At 50.8% G+C, this 15,000-nt stretch overlaps 2 protein-coding genes across 3 annotated transcripts; both read right to left on the reverse strand.

Annotated features, from left to right (window-relative positions):
* Positions 1 to 323: 323 nt before the first annotated feature.
* On the reverse strand, positions 324 to 9,578 carry Ess2 (ess-2 splicing factor homolog). 2 transcript variants are annotated; one of them, XM_028770498.1, is made up of 10 exons: positions 9,422 to 9,578; positions 8,367 to 8,535; positions 8,187 to 8,282; positions 6,098 to 6,267; positions 5,867 to 5,984; positions 5,380 to 5,513; positions 4,446 to 4,548; positions 3,711 to 3,820; positions 1,447 to 1,562; positions 324 to 882 (listed from the first exon to the last, which is right to left on the reverse strand). In XM_028770498.1, exons 1-10 carry the CDS (start codon positions 9,563 to 9,565, stop codon positions 603 to 605), a joined length of 1,440 nt encoding a protein of 479 aa, XP_028626331.1. In that variant the 5' UTR covers positions 9,566 to 9,578; the 3' UTR covers positions 324 to 602. The 2 variants fall into 2 exon arrangements, with proteins under 2 accessions (XP_028626331.1, XP_028626330.1); XM_028770497.1 differs by having other exon boundaries at positions 6,098 to 6,270.
* A 1,997-nt stretch (positions 9,579 to 11,575) lies between these two features.
* Gsc2 (goosecoid homeobox 2) lies at positions 11,576 to 13,523 on the reverse strand. The gene is made up of 3 exons (XM_028770564.1): positions 13,244 to 13,523; positions 12,856 to 13,109; positions 11,576 to 12,178 (listed from the first exon to the last, which is right to left on the reverse strand). Exons 1-3 carry the CDS (start codon positions 13,491 to 13,493, stop codon positions 12,077 to 12,079), a joined length of 606 nt encoding a protein of 201 aa, XP_028626397.1. The 5' UTR covers positions 13,494 to 13,523; the 3' UTR covers positions 11,576 to 12,076.
* Positions 13,524 to 15,000: the final 1,477 nt, after the last annotated feature.

The following is a 15,000-nucleotide window of genomic DNA, read 5'->3' on the forward strand; positions in this document are numbered from 1 at the left end:
AGAGCTGAAGAACACTGGGTCAAGCAGAGAAGAGGACAGGGAGGCAGCCAGGTTGCTGGGAGGTGGTACTGGCTCAAGTCACAGGAGTAGGACTGGCCCTGGTGAGCCTGACATGCAGGTCCTGCCAGAGCCAGTAACCAACAGACCGAATGACTAGCCCTGGCTGGGAGGCCCCACAGCTCAATGGGTCTGTGCTACTCTTTACAGTGGAAGGCTCAGGGGTGATCTCAGCATAGACGACAGCTCTGTGAGCCAAAGTTTCCTCCCCTAGAGACCCTTGCTTCTAACCCCGAGGTCCCAAGACACCCACGTGGACCCCATGGCATGGATCAGCAGCCTGGCCAGACAGTGCCAGGTATTCTTTAATGAGGATTCAGTTGGGGGTTAACTAGAAGGCATTTTCAGCAGGGCCCTGGGGGACAGCACCAATGCCATACTCCCAAGGGAGTGGTCAGTGTAATGTGCCAACCTGGCCCGGGCACAGCTCTATATACTTGTGGTCTGGGTCTCCAAGGCCTGGAATCCTCTGAGGAGTAGAAAGCTGCCCTAGACGCTCCACAAAGTGTCCCACAAAACATCCACAGGTCCAGCCAGGCCTGGCTCTAAAAGAAGTCTGAAGCTTTGCGCCGGGCAGGAAGCTGCAGCAGATTGTCTGTGATGGAGGTTGGGTCCTGTGTGAGGGGTGTACGTGTAGCAGACCCAGGGGCTGGTGTGCTTGTGGGTGTCTGCGGCCCACCAGTTGGGGTCTTGAGGTGGGTAGAGCGTGCTGGGGATGGTGTATAGCTGGCCCGCAGGGCACGATCTGTGTACTTGCTGGCTGTCCTGCTTACGAGGCGCTGTAGGGCTGGGGACATGGCTGGGCTCAGGCCTTTGGGAGTAAGACTGTAGAGAAGGGACAGAAGAAAGCAACCATGTTAGAGGGTAAGGGCTGCTTAAGGCAAAGCCTCCCTCAGCCCCTCAAGAGGAGCCCTATTGAGAGACATGGTCACTCTGAGCTGAGAAAGATAACATTGTTCACACAGCAGTTAGGTGAAACCTGAGGCCCTACGGAACTGCTTCCTTTGGCTGCCGGGCTGGACAGATCAAAGACTTTTGAGAGCCGGAGTCTCCTACCTTTATGTAACTCGAATGACATTGACCCACAGGACTAACAGGAACTTGTAGTCGGGTAAGGAGCCAAAAGGGAAAAGCTAAGGAGGAAACTGAGGGAAGATGACGGAGAGGGAGGAGACTGAGGGGGATGACAGAGAGGGCCTCCCAGCCTGCTCCATACACATTCTGCAGTGGAGAAGCAGCCACAGCACTTACAGGAGAACCCTGTGGGTACCCTGGGCTCTGTCCTGCAAGCTGTGTACACACATGGCCTTGGAGGTGGGGAGAGTAGGAATGAAGCAGGCCCACTTATCTCTACCCCCACTCCTGCCCAAGGACCCAGCTGCTTCTCACCTGGCCAAGTTCTCTGTAACTCTCCGCAACGCTTCCTGCTTCTTGGCCCGGTTTTTGGCAGCTGCTTCATTGGCCATCTTCAGGCCCAGACGCTCTCTGCGTCCTGGCTCCAAGATCTACAAGGCAGCAGGCATATGGGTGACCTGTGCTGGACCTGGCCAAATAGTCCGTTATCCAGAAGACCAGTTACTGTGTCACCGTTTCCTCATGGCTGCTCCAGTCCCAGCCACTCGCCTTTCCCAATAGCCTATCAAAAGGCACCTTCCCACCACCCCACCACCAACTGGACATAGTGGTGTATTCCTGCAATCCCAGCAACTGGCAGGAGAATTTCAAGACACCCTGAGCTACAAAGTGAGACACTGTGTTAAAAAACAAACAACTCCAAATGGCTCAATGGGTAAAGGTGTTTGCTAAAAGACTGACAACCTGGTTTGAACCCTCTCCTGAGACCTCAAGGGTGGGAAGAGAGAAAGAAGCACTCTTTCTTACAGCTTGTCCCCATGACCTCCACATATGTGCTGTGTGGTATGTGTCATGCATAGATGCTTAACACACATACTCACACAAACAATAAATGTAAAACAAAACAAAATGAGCTCCTGAGAGCTGGGAGTGGCAGTACATGCCTTCAGTCTCAACACTTGGGAGGTGGCAGATCTCTGAGTTTGATCCACACAGTGAGTTGCAGGCAAATCTGAGCTACATATGGAAACCCCCTCTCAAGAAGCAAAAACAAACAAAAGAGCTAGTCTCAGCACTTTGGACGCTAAAAGAAATGGCGGGTATGCACAGGAACCAGGTCCTGGGTAAAATCTCCAGCACAACACAGAACAAGAACAAAACCAAACAAACAGTGACAGTTTAAACCACGTTATCTTCTAGCTGTTTTTACAATTGTTTATATTGAAATTCTTCACTTTTCTGGAACTTACTTTGCTGTTACCAATACTCAGGACCTAGTTTACTTTATCCCCAAAGGCCTGGCAATCCTGTACCATCTTTCCATACCCTCCACTCTTTGTGCATCCTGCTTGACACCTGGGCAACAAAGGACACAGCAGGCTACATGTGCCCTGTCCCCTGCAGAGCTGGCCCAGGGCTTATTTTGTCTCAGAACTCTCTGCCTTGGTAGAGGCCACTGGGGGTCTAGTGTTGCTTCCTGTGCAGCCAGTCAGAGCCTTGGCCACACAGCATCTTGTGTGTTCCTCTCTCATATCTGTCTTGGTTATCTTATATCCCAGACAGTCTATAACCAAGACCTCCAAAATCTCTACTCATGATTTGTCTAGGTGTGTAGCCCATCACCTCTCCAACCTGCTCTAGACAAGAACCCCAGGGCCATGTCAGGGGGCCCTGCTGGCTTGGTCAAGGAAAGTGGTGTCAGGACCACAGCACAAGTCTGACATTTGCTTTCTGAGAGCTATACTGTGCCCGCCAGGTGACTGATACCACTGCTGCACTAACATGACCCCTTCCCACCACACTCCAAACTGATCACAGGCAGTCTGGAAGGCCTGGCTTAAGATGATCTGTGACCCAGGCACTAAAGCATATCTATATATTTATCCAACACTGTATTTGATCCTGTTGGGTTTCCAAAGATTCACATTCTTGGCCTGCCCATGCATACTGTGAGTCACTGGGGCTCAGCACCCTCAGAGTACCAGGGCCTTTCTTTGTTCACTTTCCAAACTCCACCAGACACTGCTTCATCCACAAACTCCCGATAGCCCTGGACACTGTACGTTTTCTCCCCAGAGCTCTCGGGGCACTATCTGCCCAGCCATCAGGGGCCACCTGACTGTATATGCTGTCTGCCTACCTTTAGTTTCCTGCTCACCTGACAGGGGCCACATGATGTACACCGGCCCTATATGACTTGGACTTTCTGGTCTGCCCTAGGTCTTGACCTCCATTCTACCCACACCTACAATACTGGGTTTATACTGTATTATATTGAGAATCTTTAACTATACTAGTAACCAGAGGCTAGTCCTTCTGGGGACACACATGGTATCCCACAGTCTTCATGCCCACAGCGCAGTTGGAGTTCCTGGTCTGACTCTGTGACAGTGTAGCCTCTAGGCCTGCTTTATTGCCTTGGCATGGCCTCCACTCTTCCAAATCCCTCTGACAATCCTACCATAATGCCCTCTTCTGAACAAGTCCAGTGTGTGTGCGAGTCCTGCAGTTGGTACTAAGGCATCCAAACTAAGTCCCAGATCAATCCCCACTCAGCACAACGCACCAGCACAACACACCTTGAACGTGGGTCCAGGTGTCCTGTCCACATAGGGGCTCTCGGATCCTTCAACTCGCAAGGGCGTGTTCTCAACCTCTCCCCATGTCATCAGTGGGGACTCATTCACACCTGCAGAGGGAGAGCATAAACCTCAGGCCAGAATACCTAGTTCGGGAGTTATCTTTCTCCCTAATAAATGTAGCCTCACTGACACTAAGGCCAACAGACAAACTCCTCTTCTTCCCTCACCATTTGAAGAGAAAATTCAAAGACAGCAGAGCCCCAAGGCAAGATGGCTATACTTAGGTCAAGGAAGGCAGATCTAGGACCCCATCCTAGCACAGGCCCGGGGGTGTCAATGGAAGAAAACACTCTTGTTTTCCAAGGAACACTGCATTTCCTAAATGCCAGTGCAACCATATGGTGCCTTCATATGGTATCACATTACATATGACACCCTCTGGCATCACATTACAGCAACCAGCACCTGGTGTGGAGGCCAGCGTGTAGTGAGGCACCAAAGCCAGCCAAGTTTCACCTGCCTCCCTTGCAATGACTGTAGGACTAGTGTCCAGAACCTCTCCGCCTACAGAACTCTCCAAGCTTACATGAATATGAACTATGCTTACATCAACAGTCTGCCCATTCACACCATAGGCAAGACCAGAGCAACCGGAAGCATTTCAGGTCACACATGGGAGAGTCTAGCCTGTGCACAGCCCTGTCCAGCTTGGGCTTATAGCCTACTTCTTACCAGGAGCAGGAGAAGGAGTAGCAACAAATCCAAAGCCGCCCACTCTGGGGGACTCCTGGGGAATGAGTTCCTTGCCATCAGGGCCAACCTTGCCCTGTTTGTGCTGGAAGAGCAGAAAGAGACCAGTGTTAAAGGGGTCTCCACAGCTGACTATGGTAGGTGCTGAGGTACACGTCAGGAGCACTTCTCCTTCCTGGGAAAGAGCTGGGGCTATAGGAGAGAAGGAAGACATCCATTCTCACCTCTCTTCAAGGATGTTGAGGAAGTGTAGCAGTGAACACCAAGCAAAGGGTGCCCCTTTCCTCTACCCAAGGAAGAGCCTCTTGGGTTGCAATGCTCCAGAGGGCCAGTGCTGGCTCTCCCCTGTGGCATCTGAGTCTTTCCATCTCCTGGTTCGCCTCTAACCCCATGATGATCAAGGACACTCTGAGATCACTTACTCATCCTGAACCCAGGCTCTCAGCGGTCAGGCTCTCTGCACTTTCCCGTGTACACCGCTCTACTCAGCTCGCTGACTGCTACATAGGTATGACATATACATATGAGGTGTGCGTGGATGTATATATGTATATATATATGTGTGTGTGTGTGTCTATGTATATACATATGTACATAGACACACACATACATACGTACATACGTACATACATACATACATACATACATAGCCTCCAGAAGCTTCTTTCCTCTCTGGCCAACATCATAGGGGCTGGTACAGGGCTGGACCCATAAGTCTTATGTCTAGCACCAATGGAAGGGGTCAAAAGGAGATAAAGGTCCTGCCACACAAGGGCTGTAGTAGCTCTGCCAATTAAGCTCCATCTAGCCTCATGAAAATCCTAACTTAAAGGGACAACCACTGTGGGAGACACCACACTTCTCCATAGTTTTCCCAGTGCACCTGTTCAGTGGCCTGGTAGCTCTGCTAACTCACCTGGGCATTGAGGGCAGCTGCCTGTTGAAGCTGGGACCTGCTCAGAGCCTGACTGAAGGGGTCCCGGAGGAAGCGTGTGTTCTTATGCACTATCTGCCGTGGCTTCTTGAACAACTGCTCTTCATCAGGAACACCTACCAAAGGAAGAAAAGGTAGCAGGGGACCCAAGGTGGTAGGAAGCCCCATGCCTCACCTCAACCTTACAGTCACGCAGACTGAAGGCTGACAGTATACCTCCTTAGCCAAGTCACCCCGGCAGAGCAGAGCAGAGGTGCCTTAGTTCACAGACCCTCAACAAAGCAGCAGGGGAGACTGTAATGTCCTAAAATGTCACACATTTCCCCAAGCCCAAGATGGACCAGGACTTCTCTGTGGTCCACGCTGCAAGTGGACATATACACATAGACTTTAAAAGCTGCCTCAAAGGTAACAAGACAGACCACTGTAGCCCTTGTCTTCTGCCCTGTCCTCAGCCCTGTCCACTCACCCTCTGGATAGTACATGAGAGAGTTCTTGGCCTTGTACTTCCAGGTCTCCACTCCAGCTTGACTGCTCTCAATAGCTTGGTGCTCTGCCGATGGGAGTTCAAGATTATCTTTCTGTCGCTATAGTGACATGGGGGGGAAAGTAGGGTTAGAGAGGCACCCAGACCCTGTACCTGTGGCCCTGGGACTCCATCCCAAAAGAAGGTGCCTTTGTTCTCAAGCTCCAGGGCTACCTTCTCAAATTCCTCCTCAGCCTGGTAGAGCCACGCATGGCGGGCATGGCTTTTTTCCTTGGCCACCTCCATGATCTCCTGGAAGGAGGCGTTGTCCTCACTTGTGTAGCGGCTTAAGAAGACATCCAGGCTGGGCAGTGGCTCCTTCTCCTCCTCCTCTCCAGCCTCGCCTGCTAGAGTCACAAGTAGGGAAATGAATACCACACACAGCTTGATTACCACTGTAGGGCTGAGGAGACCACCCTAGTTTGTAAGAGTTCCTGTAGGTGACAGACAAACTCTGACTATTCAGGCAGACCCAGGTGGTAGCCACAGCTGACTGGCCAGCTCCGTTTATCTGCTGGATGCCAAGAGAAGTCTAGGATCTGGTTCCCTAGTGAAGGGGCAGGGTAAGACACTAAAGCAGAGCTCATGAGGACAGCTTAGTAGGTGCTTCTCTGCCCGAAGTATATTAACCCTGTAGGATCTATCTCCAAAGCCCTGTGAGCTCTCCTTTCCTGCCTGGAATTGTCTTTCCCGTCCCTTTCTGACTGATATTACAGCTGAGTGGTGGCCACTCAGTTGTCAGTATGACAGTTAATTCCTTTTTTTTTTTTTTTTAAGATTTTCTTTTTATTTATGAGTACACTGTAGCTGTCTTCAGACATACCAGAAGAGTGCATTAGATCCCATTTCAAATGGTTGTGAGCCACCATGTGGTTGCTGGGAATTGAACTCAGGACCTCTGGAAGAGCAGTCATTGCTCTTAACCACTGAGCCATCTCTTCAGCATGACAGTTAATTCCTAAGGCAGGAGCTCATATGGCCCAGGGCTCCAGGGAGCCCCACACAGACCCTAGGCCATAAAGCCAACCATATCACCTTGATCCCTGCTAAGAGGGAAAGTGATGCTCTTGAAGAGATAGCAGGGGGACGTGTGAAGCTGAAGTTTCTCATCCATTCTATTGACAGGTCTTGACCACCAGCTGTGTGCCAGCCAAACACAGTGGTTATAAGTCCAAGTCCTGAGGTTAGAAAAGGACAGACTTAGGCCAGGTGGTGTTAGCACATGCCTTTAATCCCAGCACTTGGGAGGCAGAGGCAGGCGATTTCTAAGTTTGAGGCCAGCCTGGTCTATAGAGTGAGGAACAGCCAGGGCTACACAGAGAAACCCTATCTCAAAAAGCAAAACAAAACAAAAACAAACAGAAAAATCAAACAAAACAAAACAAAAAAAACCCCAAAAAAACAAAAAACAAAACCAATCAAACAAACAAAAGACCCCAAAAAAACCCAAAAAACAAAACAAAACTAACAAACAAACAAACAAAAAAAAAAAAAAGGAAAGGGGCAAACCTGGGCTCCATTCTATTGTTATTCCTGACACCTATAGAAGTTATAGCCTTTTGAAGAGTTTCCCACATGTGTAATTACAAGGCCTCTTACGTTTACTGGTAAAATATATGTATATAGAAGAACATTCTTCAAATTGGAAGCCAAGACCCTGCTTTCCGGGACAACTTGCCAGTTAGTAATTAGGGTGAGAGGCAATAAACAGAAAGGACCCTGAACAGTGAGGGAAACACAGTGAGACTCTCTGGTCTCAACAAAATAGACAAATCAGAAAACCAAAGGCAGTCATTAAGGACAGAGCTCCAGGTGTCCCCAACTTTACACAAAAGGTCAAGAACCCAGTGTCCAGACTATCTTCTGCCTCTAAGCCCAAACATGTAACACCTGAATACTGACCTGAAAGGAGAGAGACACACAAGCAACTACCTTGGAAATATAGAGGTAGAAGGGGCCTGAGGCGTCTTCAGGAGACATCAATGAAGAGCCTTGTAAGCCCACAATGCCCACAAGGCAAAGGCTGGCACACTAAATGCACACTGGTGATGGTACTGGGCTCTCCTACCAGAGATAGGCCAGAGGCAGAGAACACAGGTCCTCTACAACTGGGAGCTGGTCTCAACTCTTCTGCCTCCCAGACCAGTATCTCTGATCCCCGAAAATGATGCTTAGGAGGATGAAATGTGACCCTGAGAAAATTCACAAGAATATGATTCCCAAGCAGTCTTGGCCATGAGACCAAAAGAGTTAGTTCACTCACCATCATCTAAGTCTCGGCCCTGGGGCCGGGGCTTGCTGCCTAGCACACTAGAGCCCGGGTGTACCTCAGGAGTTTCAAAGGTGGCTGGAGTGACATCTGAGGGAAGCAGAGCAGAAATCAGAGTGAGCTTTCCGTGACAACAGACTTGCCCCTACACCTTCTACAGCAGCATCCTCTTACAGGGTGGTGGAGGTTCCCGAGATATCTTGCCCAGGGCAGAGCCAAACTTGATGGCAATCTGGCGCATGCGCTCTAAATCTCCATTTTCCTCCGCCTCCAGATACTCCTTCTGTGCTTGTAGCTTCTCCACATCAGGGAAGAAGTCTCTCTGGATAACTGTCTGAAGTCCCTGCCATAAGCAATCAGAACAAAGGCCAGGGTTGGCATCTGGGAGTTCTAACTCACAGTCCACCCCTTAGACCTTTCCCTTCTGCCTACCTGGACGACTGCAAGATAGTTTAGAAGCGTTTTCTAGTAAGGCCGCTCATCCCACATGGCTCTGATATATTATTTAACATTACTGAACAATCGCTTGAAACCCATGAAATCCTTTACTAACTGATCTTTCTCTTTGCTGGCTCCATCTAAAACACCAGCCAGACTAATGTGGATATTGTCATCCTCGTCCCACCCATGAATTTGTATTTCAATCTAATCCTTTCTCTTGAAAGACAGTCACCACTACTGACACCACAGGATAAAGTCCGGAAGATTTCACCTCCGGCCAGATCTCGCTGTGAAGCTGCAAGTCTGTAAAGTTAGCTGCATGGCGATGGTACAAGCCAGCATATCTCAGAAGCATCCTAAATCTAACCAGTCTAAAACCAACCCTATGTCAGCCTGTCCTCCAGCATGTTTACAGTGGGACCCTTAAACTCCAGAAGCAACTGAGACCCACTCATTCAATGATGTGGCCAGTTCCACTGTCTAATTCCAGGACCCCCAGCCTTTGATATTTTACAACCTTCCAGAAAGTCGTCTTTGTCATCACTCGAAAACTGTGTCAAAATTCTACCTATTCTACAGGAAAACTATTTCCTTGACCCTCAACAGAAAACTAGATGCACATTTCTGCACTATTTTCTCGTTCTCAGTGCTTCCCAAACCCAAAGACAGTTGTTTCACTTCCATGGGCGGCTGAGAGTGCCAGGACCAGAACAAATTCAAAGGACTAGAGAGGAACCCGAATCGGGTGAGGGGCCCGGAAGTCGCCAGCGCTCGCACTGAGCTGGTACCTCGATGTACTCTTCTTCATCCAGGACCCGCTGCCTGCTTCTCGCAATCCCGGCCTCTCCGGCCTCCCCAGCCGCGCGCTTCCTCGGGGGCGCAGACGCGGTGGACAGAAACAGAGCACCCGCCGAGGCCCCGGGCGTCCCCATCGCTATCCCAGAACCGCTCGGGCGGCGTCGGCACCACTCCAACAGCCAGCCAATGGAGAAGCAGTATTTTTATAATAAAGCCGGCGCTCCGATGATGTCACTGGGAGCGCCGGATCTTAAAGAAGTTGTAGTCTTTTATCCCCACCCACTTTTCTCATGCCTGTCTAGACTATGATCACTAGGGGGAGCTGTGGGGTAACAGTCCCTCTGTTACAAGTTCCAATTTTTTTTCTTTTAAATTGCAGATACTTCAAACACATTTTTATTTTTTATTTTTTATTTTTTGGTTTTTCGAAACAGGGTTTCTCTGTGTAGTTCTGGCTGTCCTGGAACTCACTCTGTAGACCAGGCTGGCCTCGAACTCAGAAATCCGCCTGCCTCTGCCTCCCAAGTGCTGGGATTAAAGGCGTGTGCCACCACTGCCCGGCTTCAAACACATTTTTAAATACTTCAAAAAATTTGATTATATATGACTTGCAAAATCAGAAAAAGAACGCTAAGACAATTCTTCCCATATAGTTATCTAATAAAATTTAAATGAAAAGAAAGTACAAAAGTGTGCTTAAATTTCTGGTTGGGTTTATTAGTTCCCTGCCTGCCAAGGTGGGCTTCCCAGAAGAGGCCTGTTCTCACTGAAAGCATTCATGAAACTTTCTTTCTAAGGGAGATTATGAATTAGATGAAACAAACTCTAGCCCAGAATGATTTGTTACAGTTTTGCTTTTCCAATGATCTCTTCCTTCATTGTGAATCACTGGGGACTTTCTGACGATGTCCCTGCCTCCATAGAGTTGGCCATACAAAAGAAAAAACACATATAAATCATCCTACAAATGTGTAAAGTTACATCTGTGACCTGCAAGATGTCTGAACTCAGAGAATCTCAATTTCTACACAGGACATGTCAAGTGGCATGTTCCCAGGCAGAGCATGTTTGTAGATTGTAGGTGAATGGATAGGCATCAGGTAGACACGTGCAAAGGCCCAGCAGTGGGAGGGAGCAAGGCAAAGCAGATCTTTGGTTACACAGTTCAGGAAGAAGGATATGATGGCAAAGCCAAGTCGCACAGTATCTTTGGGGTCCTGGCAAGAAATACTATTTTTATTTTTAATCACAGGGAGGCCAGAGTGAGCTCAAGTGAAAACCAGAGAAATCTGCAATGGTCACCGCGCAAGGGAGTTCAGCTTTCATGAGGTTGATGTTCCTGAAACTGCAGAGACTCTAGTTTCTGGGGTTTACTGATATGTTTATATGTGAAATCAGATGGACTGGTGTGATTAGGAAATGTACAGAAAGCAATTAGTGATCAAGAACTCTGTGATTTATGTGCCTTAAACAGGCCAGCGAATGGAGAAATGACTTGCTATATATATATGGTGCCTGCAACAAGTCTGTGGGCTTCCAAGTGTTGTCAGAGGGACAGACTGACAAATACCTAGCTCAAAGGACAGGCCTGAACTGGAGACAGAGATAAATGTGGCAAAGAGGTGGGAACTGGAGCCCAAGGATGGAAAAGATACATCAAGAAGAGTATGCAGGGGGCTGGAGAGATGGCCCATCTGTACAAGCATCTGTGGCTCTTCCAGAGGATCTGAGTTCAGTTCCCAACACCTACCTAGTGGCACACAACTATCCATAACTCTACTTTCAAGGGTTCTTATACCCTCTTCTGATCTCCATGGGCACCAGGAAAACATGTGGTGCACATGTATGTATGCAGGCAACATACACAAATGCACACTCGTGAACACAACCAAAGATTCCCCCATCTGTGAAGCTGGTTGGTAGTGCCTAGAGGCCTAAGGGAGCAAATCCCCAGGAGGCCTTGCCACCAGGCTTTAATTCTGATGGGGGAAACACGGTACTGGGACTGGGGACTTTGTGGAGCTGTGCTCTGCAACACATGTTGATCTCCGCCCCCCCCCCCAACTCCCTGGAAAGGGGGAGAGAAGCCAGCTCCTCATTGTTGTGGAAACAAAGCCTGAGCCTCAGAATCCTGGACTGTTCTGTGGTCTTTGTAGATCTTGTTTTTTTCTTGGCATCAGCTCAAGGCTGCAGAAGCAGAAGGTGCAGATGCAGGGATCTGGAAATGACCAGCTATAACCTTCTTCTTCCACAGGTCCTGACACCAGGGCCCAGTGCAGAGCCTTTGAGGACAGAGTAAGCCCAGGACTGAACAGACAGCACTGCCTTGCATAAGAAGGTGGAAGGGCAGAGAAGAGGGAGTTTTGAGGACAGGTGTGAGGTGGGGAGGACTGCTCTGCATCCTTCGTGGAACTAGGGTTTCTCTAGGTGCTGATGGCGGCTGAGAAGTCACCTGTTCTGTGTCTGCACTTTACCTGCAGAAGGTCTCTGCTTCCTGCCCCACATGCCCTCCCTTCATAGGTGAGAAGGCTTTGGATCCACTGTCTCCCAGCACTGGCAGCTTCAGTTCCTGTTCAAGTAGGTCGGTCCCCCTCCTACTTCCTTGTGCTCCACTTCACCGCCAAAGCCAGAAGAACTAGACACCATCAACAACTCTCCTTGTGAGGTTTCTTAGTCCCAGGCAGGAGCCTTGATGACGAAGCACGCTTTTGGTGTCGCCACTTGGCCCGGCGGTTCTTGAACCAGACCTGAGGAGGAGGGAGACCAGGACAGCTCAGGGCCCAAGGACCCACCGTCCAAAGAACTTTGGAAGAGCTGATAGGTGGGCCAGGTGGTAGGCTTCACCCTGGAGGTGTAGGTGAATAGATCTGTGGCACCTCCTTCCCTCATACACAAAGGATCAAGACTCACTGCTTTCATTGTCTTCCCAGCCTGAGCCCAGTAGCAACCAGGATATATCTCTCCACCCTCCTGTTTCCAGTATCTCCCCATTCTCCCCCACAACCTCCACCCCCGTGTAACCTAGGTGGCTTCTCACTATGTGAGGAGAATTACTTTGATTAACTCATGATCCTCCTGCCTCCATCTCCCCAAGTGTTGGGATTACAGATGCATGCCTCCTGCCTAGTTTTGCACATTTCTAAATTTTCTCACATCTGGGGCAGGAACAAACGCGTATCTTATCATCAGGGGAAACTGGGGAGCCAGACAAAGTCAGAGAAAACGACCCTTATCCCCTTCCAGTTCCAGCGACATCCAAATAGTGTGCTGGAAGAACTGCCTCCGCGCTCACATCGAGTGATCATGAGGGGGAGGGTCTCCTTCCTATGTAGAACGCTATGAGGAAGCACCGCCTGGAAGTTCGGTCTTTGAAAGTGAAGAGTGGCGCCGGAGTTGGCCCCCAGACTGCTGGCCGAACACCCACCTCCACGCGCTCCTCCCGCAGGCGGATGCGGACCGCCAAGCGTTCGCGCGTGCCCACGTCGGGATACTGGTTCTGTACGAAGAGCGCCTCGAGCGCCTGCAGCTGCTCCTCGCTGAAGATGGTGCGGTGGCGCCGCGTGCGCCGCTGCGGCCCGGGGCCGCTCGTGCCAGTCAGCGCCGGGGAGCCTGCGCTCCGCGCCGTCAAGGGGGAGGGCGACACCGGCGCCAGCCCCAGCGGCCACGCTAACCGCAAGCCTGCGGGGCCGGAAGGGGTGGGGTGCGGTCAGGCGTAGGGTTAGGGTTAGAGTTAGGGTTAGGGGGAGCCAGGCTTGCCCCTCCGGCTGCCCCGAGAGATCCCCGCCTAGCCTTGCTCCTCCGCGCGCACTCACCCGGCCCGGACACCGTCTCCGGGGTTCCGCGGGGCGCAGCGCGCGGGTTGCAGCAGCAGCAGCAGGCGCAGGGTGCAGCGGGGACGGGCGCCACGGGTTCGTCTGGCTCGGCGGGGTTCCTACCACCAACCGGCTGCGGTGGCCGCGCAGCGGGCCTGCGCTCCGGCAAGCTGGAGAGGATGTGCTCGATGGAGAAAGGGCAGGGTCTCCCGGAGTCCCTGCGGCTCGCCTCGCTGCCTGCAGTCGCCATGCCCGAGGGCGGCCGGCGCGAGAGGCAGAATATATAGGGGGGTGGGGGGTGCGGTAATCCCCAGACCGGGCTCCGCGTTCGCTCGTGCTAATCTGGTCGTCAGCCCTCAGAGAGCTAATCCCCGGCCACGGAGGAGGGCGAGCCCCTCAGTCTGGGTACTGGGGCTGCGAGGAGGGAGCCCTGAGCTCCGCCACGTCCAGAGGGGTCAGGAGCCTCCCCCCCCCCCATCTATATCTCCTATGGCACAGTCGCCTGCCCGGAGAGTTGCCAAGACCCTGGAAACGTCTAACTCACAGGATTCCACCACCGCTCTGCCCCTGGGTAGTTCTGTCGCTACCTGTGAAACTGGAGATTCCTGGAAAAAGGCTTTCTACCTCACCTACTTCGACGGAGCTCAGCACCCTGTCAGTAGGATAACCCCACTTGACAGTCCTAGCTCACTTTGAATCCCCAGTCTGAACCCCCTGTAACAAATATCATCTCAGGGCGGGAGGAGGAAGCTGAGACTGACTTCCTACGCATAAAGATTTGCCTGCTTCTTGTCTCCTGAGTGCTGGGGTCAAAAGCGCGAGCGAGCCGCTAATTCTGTGCCTTCTTTCTAGAGTCTAGAAGATTTTCCTAACCCTGTCTAAGGCTGGTACTCTTGTTATCTCCTGTTCTAGGGTTCCTGACGCCTTGCCTGGCTCCTTCGTACACCAACTCCCTCACAGCACATTGCCCAGGCCAGTTCTGCTTTGTCTACAGTATAACTTCTGCTCGCTGTTCTTCCCAACCGTGAGCAAATACTGGCCCAATTTACATCATTCTCAATTATGAAGCTTTGGGCCTCTGGCACTTTGCATAAGACACTTAGTTTTTTGATCTCTGAAAATATGTTGTGCATCTTGCAAGACAGAGCAGCAGACTGCCTCACATTTACTAAGCTCTGTGGCTTGTCTAATGTCGTAATACTGATCAACTATCAAGAGTTCTTCCTAAGGGGACATGTTGAGAATGGTGAGCCAAGTCTATGGTCGCAGGATTCCAAGGGCTCCAGAGACGGAGGCAAGAGGATTACTGTGGGAGAAACGCTAGTCTAGTGAGATCTGTATGGGGCGGGGGGGGGGGACTGGTATGGTGGTACCTTTAATCCCAGCATTCGAGAGGCAGAGAATGACAGATCTTTGTGAGTTCCTGGCTAGCCAGAGCTACATAGGGAGACCCTGTCTCAAAAGAAAAATGATTTGTTCTTAGGGTTTAAGCAGTTACTTCGTGTAAGATGTCCAGAACTCTGGACATGGAGTTGAGGGTTGAGGGCCCAGGAACATTAGCTACCAGAGTAGGCAGCGTACCCAGTCACCGTCTCCCACCTTACCAAGTCCTCTTATAAGTTCTTCTTTGGACTGCACTCTATCTAGCACCAGTGAGGACTCTATAGACTTGAAGTGACAGACATTGGGGGCTCCTCTGTCATAAGAGTGTCCAGAGTGTGGTCATCTGAAAGGCTTAGGGGTAGCACCACTAATTC

This window comes from Grammomys surdaster, unplaced genomic scaffold (genome assembly GCF_004785775.1).
Source record: "Grammomys surdaster isolate TR1022 unplaced genomic scaffold, NIH_TR_1.0 202, whole genome shotgun sequence".
In the NCBI taxonomy this organism is placed as follows: domain Eukaryota; kingdom Metazoa; phylum Chordata; class Mammalia; order Rodentia; family Muridae; genus Grammomys; species Grammomys surdaster.

Coding starts and splice junctions, on each gene's coding strand:
- Ess2 (XM_028770497.1), bottom strand. CDS start 9,565: ATGGGGACGCCCGGGGCCTCGGCGGGTGCTCTGTTTCTGTCCACCGCG. Junction 8,536..9,421: donor ATGAAGAAGAGTACATCGAG/GTACCAGCTCAG, acceptor TGCTTATGGCAG/GGACTTCAGACAGTTATCCA. Junction 6,271..8,186: donor GGGCCGAGACTTAGATGATG/GTGAGTGAACTA, acceptor TTGTGACTCTAG/CAGGCGAGGCTGGAGAGGAG.
- Gsc2 (XM_028770564.1), bottom strand. CDS start 13,493: ATGGCGACTGCAGGCAGCGAGGCGAGCCGCAGGGACTCCGGGAGACCC. Junction 13,110..13,243: donor GGAGACGGTGTCCGGGCCGG/GTGAGTGCGCGC, acceptor CCGGCCCCGCAG/GCTTGCGGTTAGCGTGGCCG. Junction 12,179..12,855: donor TGCGGGAGGAGCGCGTGGAG/GTGGGTGTTCGG, acceptor CCTCCTCCTCAG/GTCTGGTTCAAGAACCGCCG.